The sequence below is a fragment of the Papilio machaon genome, chromosome 23 (assembly GCF_912999745.1).
Source record: "Papilio machaon chromosome 23, ilPapMach1.1, whole genome shotgun sequence".
Taxonomy (NCBI): Eukaryota; Metazoa; Arthropoda; class Insecta; order Lepidoptera; family Papilionidae; genus Papilio; species Papilio machaon.
The window spans coordinates 3,631,805-3,648,364 of NC_060008.1; the positions used below are offsets into that span (position 1 = coordinate 3,631,805).

The following is a 16,560-nucleotide window of genomic DNA, read 5'->3' on the forward strand; positions in this document are numbered from 1 at the left end:
CCTTATGAATGATGTACACAGAAAGAAATTATGTGGTCAAGATTGCAATATTATGTAGAATGGTAAGAAGCAATAGAAAATTAGTCACTTTGAATCGTTCCTTCGAAAAATCCAGAGAATAACGCGATTTGAATGATTTTTTTTTAGTTTCTTATATATTAAAATGTCTTTGTTTTGTGATTTTCTGTAATCATTGTATTAAAAGATGTCAAAGCGAATAAACCCAAACCATGACTACATTCAGAACTACATACCGTCGCAAATAGGAGCGTTAAATTTAAACACCTCCATTGAACCCCCTCTCACTCCCTTTACAATTTATTAAGTCTAGCATTCGAGCGAATTCGGCTGAAATGAAATTAAAGTTATTAAAAAGTAAGTTATATTACAATCTACAGCTTATTATTTTTTTTACTATTTTTTTTTTATTTATGTCATTCAGGTGTATTGTGTGCCTGTCAATTTTTGTTTTAATAATTTTTAAGAACATTGATTAATTAAAAACCCTACATTACGCCCATATTTTGTGAGGTATTTTTTTCTTCTTTAATAACATTATACATTTCTATTCTTGATACCATTATAGATTACTAATTTTAAATAAAATTAAATTCTATCACTAAAACTACACTTGTACTTACACTGACAACCTTTACAGTTTTATTTGATTAAAAACAAGGAATTGTCTACATTAAAATGGATTCTGTGACTATTAAGTAATTAACGATTCATTAATACATTCGACGAAACTAGGACGACGAAACTCTTTTAGGTCTAAATAAAACCTCTGAGTAGGCACTAAGTTCTATAAAAGTATATCGTTAAATTAAATCTGTTTAATAATTCGTTTTCGATATCAATAGATAAATCTGCAAAGTTGGTAACATTCAGGCTTGCACCCGTAAATTTAGAACTTGCTTCAGACTTTACAAATTCATGTACAAAGTTTCCGCCGACCTTTTGACTTTATCTTATACTTACATGTTGTTTGAAAATGTGCAAATAAGTTTATTGAACATCCCTTATACCACGCTGTTGAGTGTTGAATAAAGCTTTCTGTGGACTTCAACATTCAAAACACTTGTAAAATGTCCATATTGTAATCTCTGTTTTTTGTCCGAGATAATGTGAGTGATAATGCATCTGATACGAAATTTTCTGTAAAAGTCTCGAACTTTTAGTGTGACTATTGAGTTAGACTGTTTTTTTTTTATTAGAGAAGGGGTCAGACAAGCTGCGGGAACATTGAGGTGATCAACAACGCTCAAGGACATCCACATTAGAGGAAGTGTAATCCGTAACCCTATGATTTGACTTAAACATACTCTTTTGCTTAATTGTATAAGTTACATAAGAGTATTTCAAAAGCATATTTTAGTTTTCAAACGTGATGTGAACCAAATGCAGCTTTATTCCATAGTAAATCTGCAATTTGCGGGAACTACTTTAAAAGAAGGGGATTAGGTGTGCCAGTCTGTTGCCAGTCCGTTGAAAACTTTGCAGATTTGTCTCCGGCGGGGATGAAAAGATGTCGCTAATGCAAATTACTTTATCTCGGATAGACGCAAACTGTAAATTTTAGGCGAGCGTTAAAGTTATTCTTTATGGATTCCGTTTGAGTTAAGGTATCTTTAGGTTCTTTGGGGTATGTCTCAATTGATAGAAAACCTTTCTTCACAATTTTTATATGTATCACTTAAAACCCAACGAATTAAAATGTAGGTTCTAACTAAAAATCTATATCATCAAATTAAGAAGAACAAAATTAAAGTTGAATGTTATCTGTTTATATGTACGAGTATGACGAATAAAGTATATAATTGCTGTAATTAAAAAGAGTTAAACATTCATTTAACATAGTCACAAAACTTGAAAATAGGAAACAGACTGCTCATGTCTCCCGGATCGAAAGCTCCCGGGGGATGACGTCAGAGTGACCTAGATTGCCTCGGCCAACTCTACAATCAAATCACTAGCAAAATTTCAGTAGATATCTCGTTTCTATTTAATTTCAGGTTATCGTATTTTGATTTATTTTAAATTTTTATACTCTTTATTGAAAAACCTCGTTGCGTAAAAATATTAAAGGAATAAAAATGAATGAAATATTAAAGTAAAATCATTATTAACGATCCAAGGATTTCTATAACAGAGTTTATTAGAGGTGTTAAATTTAGTAAAAAATCTTCTTAGGCGACTTTACTAGCGGAATCCAAACTAACCTAGTACACAAATAACAGGCGTGCAATGCATTTGCTTGTATACACGCAGAAGTGATTCTGCGTTTGGTCTGGCGAGTGTGCGTGCCGGAAGCAACAGTGGCTTCGCTATTTCGGCGAATCTAGGTGGCTCCTTGCTCGTTTGCCACCTTAAGTACATTATAATACAATAAAATTTATAGTCAAGTTTAATTTGTAATCTATCCGTCTTTAATTCTCTTTGATTGTAATAATGTCTCCCAATTTTCTGTACAATAATTGAAAACACAATATTATTTTGTGAATAATTGTATAACCGCAATTAATCTATCTAAGCAATTATAATTTCCCGACAATGGTCACAAAGCCCGTGGGTTATTTTATTAGTTCTTTTACGACCTTTCGATTCTTTCCTGTTATTCGCTTAATGTTTTTTTCAGTTCGGAACATTTCCACACTTTTCTGTATTTTAATATTATATCTACAAAATGGATAAATCGCCATTTTTTAATTAAGATGATCTTAATTCTAAATATCAGTTTTCATTAGCCTATTTGGTTTTTTTGTAAGCAGAATTCTAAAAACATTTAAAACGGTATTTATTTCGAATTTTAAAAGGCCGGCAATTTACCGTTTGCTTTTAAATAGCTCGTAGGTATTTCAAATGGCAATACGCCAAGGCCTTGCATGCTATGGGGTCACCGTGATCAACTTTAATATGTGCAAGTTACTTTGGAATTATTCCAACTGTGATATGACAAATACAACATACATTTCTTGGCAAAAGGCAATAGTTAGTAAATCGCCATGCGTTGGAATAATGTTTATACTAAGAAACGATTTCACTAATGGTACTTAATTGACTCGATCCTATGATTTTTAATTATTTATTATATTGTGCCATAACGTTTGTGGCATATCAGTGTCACTTCACAAGGATTTTTCTTTTATCTTAAGACGTCAAACGAGCAAGCGGCCACCTGAATTATAAGAAAAAAATTATACCTCCGGCACGCACACAAGGGTTTGCTTACACTTAGCCTGTGAATTTTAATTGAAAAGGCTCGATTTCCCGCAACTTCACAGTTAATTCGTATTTTGTGTGTAAATATATGATTTAATAAAAAAAAAAGGCATGTCAAATCAGAAAAATTTCAGGCTCTCAAAACCTTTTATACGCATTGTATATGTTTACACCAATACACTTTATAAATATGTACTAGTTTAAATAACTTAAGTTAACGTTACTTACAATCATTACTTTTTTTTTACAAAATGAAATGAAAAATATGTTCAACGCTTGCATGTGTTACGAGTTATTTTTAATAATGAAGAAAAATACAAGTGGGTTGGATATAAGTAGTTACATGCGATATTTTATGTTAATGGCGTTGCTTGAACTTTGATCTTTATCGCACGACGCCATAACTTGAATAACGTTTAATAACGCTTCGTTAATAGTAACTCGTTTTATAATATCGAATCTTAAACAGTTAAAAAAGTGAAATTCATGCACGGACAGATACATAGCCAGGTTAAATTTTACATTTATATGTATATAGAAACCATTTCATTGTGAATTTCACCTACCATTATGAAGTCTTTCCCTTATGTAACAAAAATTTCCCTTCGTCTACAAATCATTGTTGAATTTATTTGAAATCAGTTAATGCAATGCACATATAATAGATGAAGGTCAAAAGTGTTTTAGGTAACCAGGAAACATTTTGATCGATCATTTATTGATATGAAAAAAAAAATATAGTTGTAGGCATAAAGAAGTATAGCTGTTAATATTAGGGTTCTAAATTTAGCGCAGCATTTCGAGGCCCTGTTTTATTTACGATACTGTACGTGGGCGGACTAATTATGGTAGCCGGAATAACTTTATGACATTATGAAAGAATTTAAGCAACAATAAAATTCCTATTTATGTGTACAGTAAATATTTTCTTAGCCTACACAGTGTTTCGCTGCGTTCACCTAGATTTTAGAATTCCCTAAGAATATTTTACTGGTTTTAAAAATTCCCCAGTATCTACATTTGATTGCTTGTTTGTTTTGAATTGAAGAAGCTCCGAAAATGCTAACAGATTTCAAAAAAGTCTTTCATTGTTGTGAGTGTAGCTCCAGAATTTTACCCTGGGTGACATAGGCTATATTACTAGATTTTTAATTCAACAATAAAGTCTTACATGAAATTATAAAATACGGTGAATTTAATTTATTTATCTAAGGCAAAAATTTAAAACACAAGATGCGCGAGGTTTGGGTAAATATGACAACTAGGCTACAGAATTTAGCTTAATTATGACTCGTTGATTGCAAGCAAAAGTTCTCGAAATTCACATTTAATGAAGCAAACTCCTACTCTATGCCGTTCCGAAGCACATTGTTCAAAAGTTTTAGTACTTTTGTTTGCAGTTGGAGGGCAACGCTTATTGCTCTTTCTAAATTACATTAAAAACGTTAACCGTATAAATTACATCTGACTTTTTGTTACTGTTACTATCGAATATTTGACCAAAAAGTCCTACAACAAATCTAAGTATGACAGATCCCTTTTTATTAATAAGACCTTTTTTGAATTTAAACGAATAATACGTCGATGGATAGAAATGTTTGGAAAACAATGATAAACAGATGCTATTATAATGATTGGAAAAGCACATTGGATAAACCTCCAGTGGATACAAATCCAAACAGCAATATTGGGTAAGCCCTGCTTCCGATAACAGACATCCACATCCATAGTATGTATATCAAAGTATGATAAAAGAATCAAGAGTAGGGTGAATATTGTTGAATGTGTGGGCATTTACTAAGCTAGTGCGTACCATCTTTCGGTCAAATAACAATTTAACATCAGGAGGAATCGTGCTCAAGCGCTAGTTTATTTATTATTCACGACTTAATAATGTGAATGATTGATATTGTACTGTCTATTATTTTCTATATTGTTATACTCGTTCGAAATATCTAAGCCTATTTGAAATAAAATTTTATTTAAGACCATCTAAAATGAGCTCAATTTCTTTCTAACCCTTATGAATAATACAGCAGTAACCGATAGGGTTGGACAGATGATTTATAATGTTTTTCGTGAGTACCGCCGGTAATAATTTGTGAGTTCGTTGATTTATTACATATCACGATTAAAATAAAGTTTGAGACGGGGGTTTTATACTGAAATTATAGCTTGGAGTTTCTCTAGAAACTTTATAAGATAATGTCACGACAACTTAGTCCAAATCTCTATATTCATAGGACTGTTTTTCAAAATTTATTTATGTAGGCATTTTCCTCTGGTAATTAAGAACAACACTTCAGTTACCTTTGAACTTCATGCAACCGTCTATTGTCAGCGTTCACTTCGCTCTTTAACTTTAAATGTGGTAGACAGCAAGAACAACATATGTTGCACGAATGGGCCGGCTCGCCCGTTGCGATACCACGACCACACAGAAGACAGGCGTGAAGTGGAAGTAATTCCGCGTTTCGCCTGATGAATGTGGTGCCGGAGGCCTAATTTTAGTCATCCTTCCCTTCCCACCTTTTTCTTCTAAGGAAAGGATGGGACGGGGAGGTAGATTTGGTGCAGAAGGATATGCATAGGAAGAAGAAATATTCTCTTTTTGTGCGTCTCCTCCTCCGTCGATTGAGGGTAGGCAACGCATCTGCATTTGCGCATGTCTCTGGGCAGCGGTCGCTTCGCCCTTTGGGCAAATTCAGGTGGCCGCGTGCTCGTTTGCCACCTTGTAATATAAAAAAACTTAATCAGGTAGTCTTGCTCGCACTATTAGTATAAAAACTTCATACTTTAACTGCTGTAGATTATTATAATTAAATGGTTTTTTTTTTTTCAAATAAACAAAGAACCATTCAATATTTGTAATTATCGGAAGAGTCAAAGTAATTATCGTCACTTGCTTAGAAAGGTGTTTAAGATAACGAAAGGAAAAGAGTAATACAAGAAATTTGTTTTAAAACTTTAATTTAATAAGAAGTCATTATTGTGAGAAATTCTCTAAAACTCCAAAAGTTTCGGCTCTCCTTTATTTGCATATTGATGAAATTATTAAATTGATTAGAAACAAAACTGAAACACTACAATTGGTTCATTTTCACCAAAAATGATTAAACGAGTACACTCAAACCCTGATTATTCGTAAGCCTTAAATAATCCAGCGATTTACCCCAGACTGCGTATCAACAAAGGGATCAATTGAGCCTTGTTTTTATTTTGGTGTGGGATTTACATCCCATTTTTGTAGCCCTCGCCTTTGTTGAGGTGTTAATGAATGTTTGTAATTAATTCCTCACCCGGGCATTAATGTAGATAAAGCTTTAATGGTCCTCCAAACTGATTGGATCGATGATTAAAATTGAACTACATGTTTGGTTCGTGTAATACAAATTGAATAAAGTATTTCAATGGAGCAGTTATAAAAGGGAGACGCATCATGTATGTACGTCTGTATGTACCAAGTTTTATGGATACACTTTTTTAGGCCAAAATATTAATACCAATGAAGTAATCACACGTGTTTAATTCCTTTAAAAGAATGTCAACCGACTATTCTTTCTTTTATAAAATACCAAGAGTCGATGTTGTTGAAGTTAATATAGAAATTAATCAATTCAAATTGCTACAACCTTGAGAAATAACCTCAAAACGTGAATGCAAATTGCCCTTCATGTGCTAACCATTGCTAGAAATATGTAAGCAATTGGTGTAATGTTACGATCGTGGCCGACTACAATATTTTTCTACGTTAATTTTTCGTCAACTTAGCCATTAAGGGCTTCTGTCATACGCGATAAGGTTAAGCCGCAATGCGGTTTACGGCCGGTTCTGAACGATAATAGCCTTTAAGAAACTGTTAATAAGAACGGGGTGGATACGATAATATGATCCTTTTTCTTTGTAAGTCCTCAAAAACAAAAAGGTCGAGTCACGCACGCTTCCGTGACTCGCGCTCGCGGCCTACGTAGGACCCTACACACGATTTAAGTCTCGTAATGACGGTTGAGAAGAGAAACGAATACTTTTTTCATTTACTAGCATAGTTTAAAAGAACTTTAAAGTACTTTCTTACTAAAATATTTAAATTTTGCTTCTCATTCACCTATTGATCAATTCATATTTCCCTAAAATAATATTTTGCAAGCTTATTGCAAGCCTAATTAAAAAAAGAAGAGAAATGTAAAAATAAATATTACTAAAGCTATTGTTTTTAAAAAAAGAACATTAGAAAACTGTACAAGATATTGCCCTTCACAACGTTTCGATAGAGTTTCACGCGTAACGTTACTAACGTTAACATAGTGTTTAACTAGACAAAATCAATTTACATATTATATTTACATTGTTTAACGACTGCTAGGGGAAGAGCACGGCTAGGTGATTGGGACATGTTTGCCCACTGCTCCGCGTACAATGAATTGTCTGATTCGACGAAATGCCAAGGGTATATAGGTCACGGAAAAAAGTTACATTATTGACTTGATCTTTAAAGATTTTATCTCTTTTATATTCTAATCCCTTAGATGTTTTATATAAAAATTCAGTAGCTTTATTCAATGGTTGGAAATGTTGAGCTGTTATTTAATGAAACCTTATCTTACACATAACAATGTTAATGGAGGATTTTATAAAAGCTTATCGGTAGTATTCCTTTATAGTCCTCAAAAATCACTTATTCAAACTTCGAATCCTAATGAAAAACTATTAAATCTGCGTCTACTGCGTACTGCGTCGAGGGAAGTTTAATATCTGTGGGGATTTTTTTCATTACAATCAGCCGTCAATCAATATTTTATAAAGTTTAGGCATTAAAGCCTAAACAATACCATTAAATAAATTCAGCAAGTACAGAATCAAACAAACAAGCCACAGCTCGGTACCTAGATAAATCTCATAACAGGGATGAAATCCGATTGTGAACTCGTTCCTTATCGGATCAATCACGCTAATGCACCTCACAAAGAGCTTTTCATAAACGCTCCCCTACGGCCTTACCCATAACTATTCTATAGATACCAGTCAATGAAACGAAAACAGATCGGTAAAATCGTAGGACGAAAATATTTTGGTAAAATGAAACATTTATTTATTTAAAGTGCATTGCCAATATATTGGATTACAAATTGTATTTCCATTATTTATATTAGCTGTCTATTTATGAAATTGGAAACCGTTTTTTAAACGAGAGCAGATTTTATAATCGACAGTTACAAATTCGGTGCTCTGAAAACGAGCATCAAATTAAGTGATACAAATAACTTATTGATCCTTTGTGTGTCTATCTGTTATTGTCTACAATATAGTAGTTTACTTATAACAATTTTAATTTTTGGTGCCCTGAATTATGAACAGACATTACTAAACATTGTGGTTATTTCTTAAACAAATGCCTAATTAAAAAAACATCGACGAAAACAAACTTATTATTTGAATTAAATGCAGCGTATCGATATTCAAGCCGAGCATTGGCATTCATTAAGATGCAGCTTTTATTTTTGGTTTCTAAAACCATTATCTTTGACAAAACAGTATGTTTATGTAGTCATAACATATTTTATACGATTTTAGTCTCAAGAAATAACGATTAGTAAGAAAAATCGTAAATTTTTGATATTAAAGATTTGACGTGTCACTCGTGTCTTCAAATTGTAAATGTTTTTAGCGTACCAAGTAGGTTTGTACGTTAAGCAAACTTTCAATGCAGATGAAAGTTTCGCCCAATTATGTAAGTGACATTGTCATCGAATTTTTTCGAACCTCTTTATCTGTTTTCGGGGTCATCCTTAGGTATTTTAGTATTCATTAGTTTAGTATCAGCGTCTTCGCCTTAACCTATACCTGTTTTCAAATGCATAGATGTGAAATTGGAAGCCAATCGTATCAAACACTCATTTCAATCCGCGCTTAGACTATTTAACTTTGTCGTACGCATGGGAGTAGCGATGGTGCGTTTGTTCTTTTTAAATGCCTATCGAATTTACTCTACTAATAAAAGACCACGATGCACCTGGAAAAAAATCTGTTATAATATCATGAATCTTTTAATTACTATACGGTGCACTCTTCCAAAATCCCTTCTTACAGTATGTTATCACTGCTGAAATAATTGTTTAAAAATATGTTAACATTTCTATTTTTTTATTAACGACAACAAAGACGCACAAACATAAACAACTAGCTTTTACCCGCGACTCTGTCCGCGCGGAATAAAAAAAATAGAAAACGGGGTAAAAATTTTCCTATGTCCTTTTCCTGGTTCTAAGCTACCTGCCCACCAATTTTCAGTCAAATCGATTCAGCCGTTCTTGAGTTATAAATAGTGTAACTAACACGACTTTCTTTTATATATATAAGAAGAAGATAAAGTGAAAATGTTCACAGTTCCAAATGTTTTTGTTACTTATTTCGCTTTTTAAATACAATAAAGTTTAAATATAAAGGAATATATTCTTACTCTATTCAGCTTTTAACTACAAAAAGCATTAAATTCGAAAATACATCGCTCATCTAGAATATATTTATAGAGATTGTAAGCAGGATGTAATATGGATTTGGTAGCTAGCCAGGAAACAGGACTAGAATAACTGTGGTACAAGTTATGTGATATAGCAGTATGGCTGTTTATGGTTCACTTCATAAAATTATTATTAAAGTTGACCTCAATAAATCTACAATAGTAATTGAAATTTTGGACATGCCAACAATTAATAATAATAGATTATCAGATATCGTTCGATGATTCTGGCGAACCTGGAATGTGTTGCGTTGGCACACGGCGTACGTAGCGACGCCACCGCACCAAATAATTAAACGGAGCGGCTGAAATGACTATTACCGATTTATAATTATTTTTATAGAGTAATGACGTTAATTTTAGTCTTACTCGTTTTTTTAGGGATGCTATTTTATTAAGTAACTATAACGAATGATCGACGCAAATAAAGCCCTTGAGTTATTGGAACGTTTGGAACGAAGTTCCTTATCGCGCGTTGTGAAAGGGGGCTAGACGGAAAAAAATCTTACGAAAGATGTCACGACACTTTTTGCGCGCTACTTCACCATGGCAACGACTTGACAATATATAACGAAAATTCATAGAAATAAAATGTACTTCTTGTGAAGACTTAAGTTTTTTATTCATAGAATATACATTGGTTCCTTCACTAATTAATAGAAAGGAACTTCGTTCCATCCGGGTGTCCCTTGACACCTCTCAAGTTTTTTTTATTTTTAGATGTCGAATAGTTAAAATATACACATTCAATACAAGGATTTTATAAAATCGCGACCGCTTATAACTTGAAAGAGAATTTCTATTCTCGATTTATAGAATGAGGGAAATATAAAATTCTACCAATTTATCCTTCTCGCTTCCTAGCTAAGTGAGCTCAACTTGTGATGGAAGTTTTAAATGGATAAGCATAATATACCCAGTTTTATTTTGCATAAATATAATTAACTAGCTTTTACCCGAGACTTCGTCCGTACGGCATTAAAAAACAAGTAATTCCAGATTGTATTCTATCTCTGCTCTTTATCTAAATCCATTTTACCTTTCTGTATTTTGTAACAAAAATCCATACATCTTTCGAAACATTCGCATTTATAATATACATTTATTAGTAACATATACATATTTTGATTACTTTTACCGATAGAAACAATTGAGCATTTGAGAGATACAGTAAGGCTGTTTTTATGACTTCCTACTCAACAAAACAGATTATTTCGTATGTATGAGAATTTCGGTTGAAAATCCTTTATGAGAATGTCTAGTATAGATTCAATTAACAATTGAAACGTGACCCTAGAAGTTTTAATGTATTTTCGGATGTTTCTTTTTCTATCTGTTATGGACATACGACAAAATTATGCTGTAAGGTCATATGTGTTAAATTTTAAAATTAATTCTTTCATTATCTATTAATATCTCGAAAATCGATTTTTAAATCTTAAGTAAAATTTTAAATAAGTAGGTATGTATTAGTACTTTGTTTGAACATGATGTTTTAAAAATGTAGTAACTATAACATATACTGATTACAGTCCCGACTGAAACGACTAAGAAATTCTTGGGACACAAATAATTCATCATACAACCCCTCGCTAGCAAAAGGGCACGTGATAGCCGAGTGAAAGGGATGCTAGTATTTGTAAAGCAACGTGCGGGAAAGGGAACTGTCATTAGCACACAATTTCCACATCAGATGACTTTGCTTTGAGTCCGTTAAAATTACCCACTCAAGTAATTGAGGAATTACGTAGAGCGACTACTGGGCACATTAAAATACTTATTTAAATTTGACAAAACTAAATAAATGTAAAAATAATATGTTCTGTGCGTCATATAGTTTTGCTAGCTGTCGTCCGCAACTCCGTCTGCGAGGAATTAAAAAAAACTTAATTATTTTTATTTGTTATATTTGTTTTATTCTAGGCTATTTTCTGTATCTGTGCCGAGTTTCAAGCAGCCGTTATGAAAATACCTAGTAAAATCCATCCATCCATCCGTCCATATAAACATCCAAACATTCGTATTTGTAATATTAATAAAATTCTCTCACTAAACTACAGTATCCCGTAGAGTTTGCATATCTCCGACAGTTGGTGAGCTAGTTTTTTTTTTTTTTTATAATCGGTCTAATAATTTTATAAACTGTCAACAAATTGTGAAGTGAAAATTTGAACAATTTGTACATATTTTTCAATGTTTAAAAATCAATTCACCAGAAATTTTATCCACGATCACCGTTTTTTTTTCATTATAATTTTACTGAATAATTTGAATAGTTTGAAATAAAAAAAATATAATTCTGACCTCTTACTCGTTGAGTGTCCTCGCCCCTCCCGAAGGGTTGCTTCTAAAGGCTTTTGATTCACTTAAGTCAAACTAGGCTCAGGTATGGACGATAATGAAACCATTTTCCTGCATAAATCATGAGCTACGCCAAAATTCACTACATAACTAAGATTTATGCTACATCAATTTTCACTCAGGCTAGCACAAAAGGTGTTTATAACAACTATTGATAAATCACATTTCAAATATAAAGTTAAAAGCTTCTGATAATAGTAAAATAGTATTTAAAATTAATATAGAAACTAAACATCCACATATTTCAACGAAAAGAAAAAATATCATTTGGAAAAATAGATATATCAAGACTGAACTAAAATAAAAACACTTCCTAAAATACATTTTACTAATCAAGAAAGAATACACCTTTATGTTCACATATTAAATCGATAAAATATCCTGGAAAGTAATAAAAGCAATTTTATTCTCTTTTTAAATAATTACCCATACAATTATCACGGGACTTAACAAAAAAAAATATAGTTAAATTTTGTTTGAGTTTAAAATCACAATCAATTCAGCATTCATATAATTTAATTAAGTATGAACGACAAATATGCGATTGAATAAACTGCGAATATATCAATATGAAAAATTTCAGTCGAATTAAATTTATGTTTCCATTTAATTACTGTATATGAGTTTGACGAGAGGTTATATTCAATACTAGCGGTAGCCCGCGACAACGTCGACGCTGAATTTAAAAAAAATGTAAATGTATTCCCATCAAAGTCCTGTCAAAATCTATGCGGCGGTTCCGTAGATTACCCGGAACAAACTCTGCCTTGCGGACAAACGTACAGACAAAATTTTTTAAAATTGGGTTTTCATTAGCTGCTACGCAAATAAATAGTCTGCACATTTTTTTTGATAAACAAACAGACACTCCAATTTTATCAACATGTATAGATGTATAGACAAATTTTAAAACTATATTTTTGAGAAACTTTTTATCTCGATAAGCTTTAGTAAAATAAATAAATAGTGGTGATATTTTATTTTCATAACTAAAAACTAGTTAAAACCTTCACAGACATTGTAATAATAAAACCTTTTCCAAAACTCTTATTTTTAAATATTTTAAAATTCAGAAAATGTTCGAACAGCATTCGATGACGGGAAAAATGCATTTGTTTGATTAAACTTTTTAGTAGGTGTAGGTCGCGGGATTGTTACAGTCTGTTAGAATATAAAGGAAACATTAAGTGTAAGCTTAGACAATGAGGGAAATAGTTCACATACAAGCAGGGCAATGCGGCAACCAGATCGGCGCAAAGGTAATTAGAACATTTTTTTCCTATCATTGTCCTTAGTATGTATATAAAAATAGAAGTCCATGGCTTAGCCCATATTCAAAAATTCGATCGTAAAACTATAAACATTGTATAAAATGTAAATTAAAAAAAATTATAGCAAATAGGACTGAATGTCGTTTTAAAAACAATATGCGAGTATTATAAAAGATTACAAATAACACGTCATTTTACTAATACAGCTTAAAAATAAATGGCATTTATTGCTATAAGCTTAATAGAAGCAATAAAAATTGGCAATCTAACAGTAATAGCTTAAACTACATCCCGTATCGTTACACTCCAAATAAAGCTGACTTACTACGTCGTAACATAAATCGTAAATTTGCAGTTCTGGGAGGTTATATCGGACGAGCATGGCATCGATCCAACTGGCACGTACCACGGCGACTCCGACCTTCAATTGGAGCGCATCAACGTTTACTACAATGAAGCAACCGGCGGCAAATATGTGCCGCGAGCCATATTGGTCGATTTGGAACCCGGAACTATGGATTCGGTGCGATCCGGGCCCTTTGGACAAATTTTCCGACCCGACAATTTCGTATTTGGCCAGTCTGGTGCAGGTAATAATTGGGCTAAGGGACACTACACGGAAGGCGCAGAATTAGTAGACTCGGTCCTAGATGTCGTCAGGAAAGAAGCTGAGGGTTGTGATTGTCTTCAAGGATTTCAGTTGACGCATTCACTAGGCGGAGGAACTGGGGCCGGGCTTGGTACGCTACTAATATCTAAAATTAGGGAAGAGTACCCCGATCGTATTATGAATACATTTAGTGTCGTACCCTCGCCAAAAGTATCAGATACGGTAGTCGAACCCTATAACGCCACACTTTCCGTACACCAACTGGTTGAAAATACTGATGAGTCGTATTGCATCGATAACGAAGCTTTGTATGACATCTGTTTCCGTACTCTTAAGCTTACCACACCGACCTACGGGGATCTGAACCATTTGGTATCTGCTACAATGTCTGGTGTGACCACATGCCTCAGGTTTCCCGGTCAGCTGAACGCAGACTTGAGGAAACTGGCCGTGAACATGGTTCCATTTCCTCGTCTCCACTTTTTCATACCAGGGTTTGCTCCATTGACGTCTAGAGGCAGTCAGCAATATAGAGCTCTGACTGTGCCAGAGTTGACTCAGCAAATGTTCGATGCTAAAAATATGATGGCAGCATGCGACCCTCGCCATGGTAGATATTTAACGGTAGCGGCGGTGTTCAGAGGCCGCATGTCCATGAAGGAAGTCGACGAGCAAATGATGAATATACAGAATAAGAATTCCTCTTATTTCGTTGAATGGATTCCGAATAACGTGAAGACGGCCGTATGCGACATACCGCCGAGGGGCTTGAAGATGTCTGCGACGTTTATAGGCAACTCCACAGCTATTCAGGAACTATTTAAACGTATATCGGAGCAGTTTACAGCGATGTTCAGACGCAAGGCATTTTTGCATTGGTATACCGGCGAAGGTATGGACGAAATGGAGTTTACTGAAGCCGAAAGTAATATGAATGACTTGGTGTCTGAATACCAACAGTACCAGGACGCTACCGCTGAAGAAGAGGGTGAATTTGATGAGGAAGAGGAGGGCGGTGACGAAGGAGATTAGACAGGAATATTTTTATTATTTTTATTTTTAACGTGCTTTAATATATTTTATATTTTTATAACGAATTTTTTTTGTTTCTAACCTCCTGACTTATGTCAATTGAAATATTTTATGCTCGTTTTTGCACAATTCATTACATTAAATTTTCAACATTTTCGGATAAGAGAATTAATCTGTCCTCTATTTTACCTTACTGTATAGGACATCGTACGTAAATTTTATTCATACTCAACACAAGTATCAAAGAGGAAAGGTGTTCTTGTTAATTATTCAATTGCCGTCCAAAGAGGAAAGGACAGTGACGCCGAAATAAAACCGCTTACAAGCTGGTAAGTTCACTAGAAAGAGACAGCAAATATAGAATTTTATAGACGAGGGTTTTATGTGTGAATACGAGAATTCTCCTGGTCTGGCTTTCACATTAGTTTTTTTTTTTCATTCATTACTTTTAAGGAAGTTAAAAAAATGTAGCTATACTTTACAACAGAAACGAAGAAGTTCAATAAATTTAAATTGGTACAAATAGAGAAAGGATCGTTTCGTATTCATTACGTGAACGCAGGGCGCCTTCGTTTGTAAAGGAAAGCTTTTGGAGGGAGACGGGATACTGCGAGATCGCTAATGGATCGAAATGGTAGATGGGATTTTTTTAATAATTATTGAAACGGCAAATACCGTATAAGATCAAAACGCATTTATAAGCGCAGTATGATGTAAGGCTATCTAAATTACAAACAAGAACAACTCAGGACCGCAACCCCCTCTGGGTTGCAAAAGACCATAGACCTTTATCAGGCACGGTGATAGTGCCACAAACCCCTTTCTCGCCACTTCCACATTCATAACTATACGCATACATTCACGTTATGCAAGTGCTCTTAATACCGCCCTTCTTGAGTATTTCAACAATCTGAACTATCTTACGAGAAATTAACAACAAATGTATCTATAACTTAAGGGCGCGAATACACATGCCTGTAAAATGGAGCAGTATCTGGCATGCTTGTTACTGGCACGTGCCTGTCAAGCTTGTTTACTGGCACGTGCATGTCACTGGTGTATTGCGTATACATCTGCAAGTTACTTGCATACCTGTTACTTCCAAGACGTATACATACATATGAAAAGATTAGAAGTTCATTTTCGTAGCCTACCTCGTCTCCTACCTCCACTTGCACGCCCGTAACTCACTAAATCGAGTATCGTTCCTACTTGCATGCCAGCGACAACCATGACAGTTGCGTTAACACATACCAGTAGCTGACACGTGCAAGTAGCTTGCATGCAAGTGTGCAAGCTATAGCCATGTGTATTCGCGGCTTTATTTAGAAACGTGGTAAAGTAAATCTGTTTCCTAAATTATGTTAGATATATACGTATGTTAAAATGTAAATACTAGAACGAAGTTAGCAAGTGCAGCCCTCATTAAGGCCGCGTCAGCGAGTTGTGGATGTTTGTATTAGGGATGTAAACATAGTTTGTGACAGATAGATTACCTGTTTGATAATTGAAAATATAAATAGACGAATTGCGACATTTTATAGCAA

The 16,560-nt window shown here is 33.8% G+C and overlaps 1 protein-coding gene across 1 annotated transcript; it reads left to right on the forward strand.

Annotated features, from left to right (window-relative positions):
* Positions 1 to 13,233: 13,233 nt before the first annotated feature.
* LOC106715331 (tubulin beta chain) lies at positions 13,234 to 15,043 on the forward strand. Its single transcript, XM_014508610.2, has 2 exons — positions 13,234 to 13,359; positions 13,727 to 15,043. The coding sequence occupies exons 1-2, from the start codon at positions 13,303 to 13,305 to the stop codon at positions 15,011 to 15,013; spliced, it is 1,344 nt and encodes a 447-aa protein (XP_014364096.1). The 5' UTR covers positions 13,234 to 13,302; the 3' UTR covers positions 15,014 to 15,043.
* Positions 15,044 to 16,560: the final 1,517 nt, after the last annotated feature.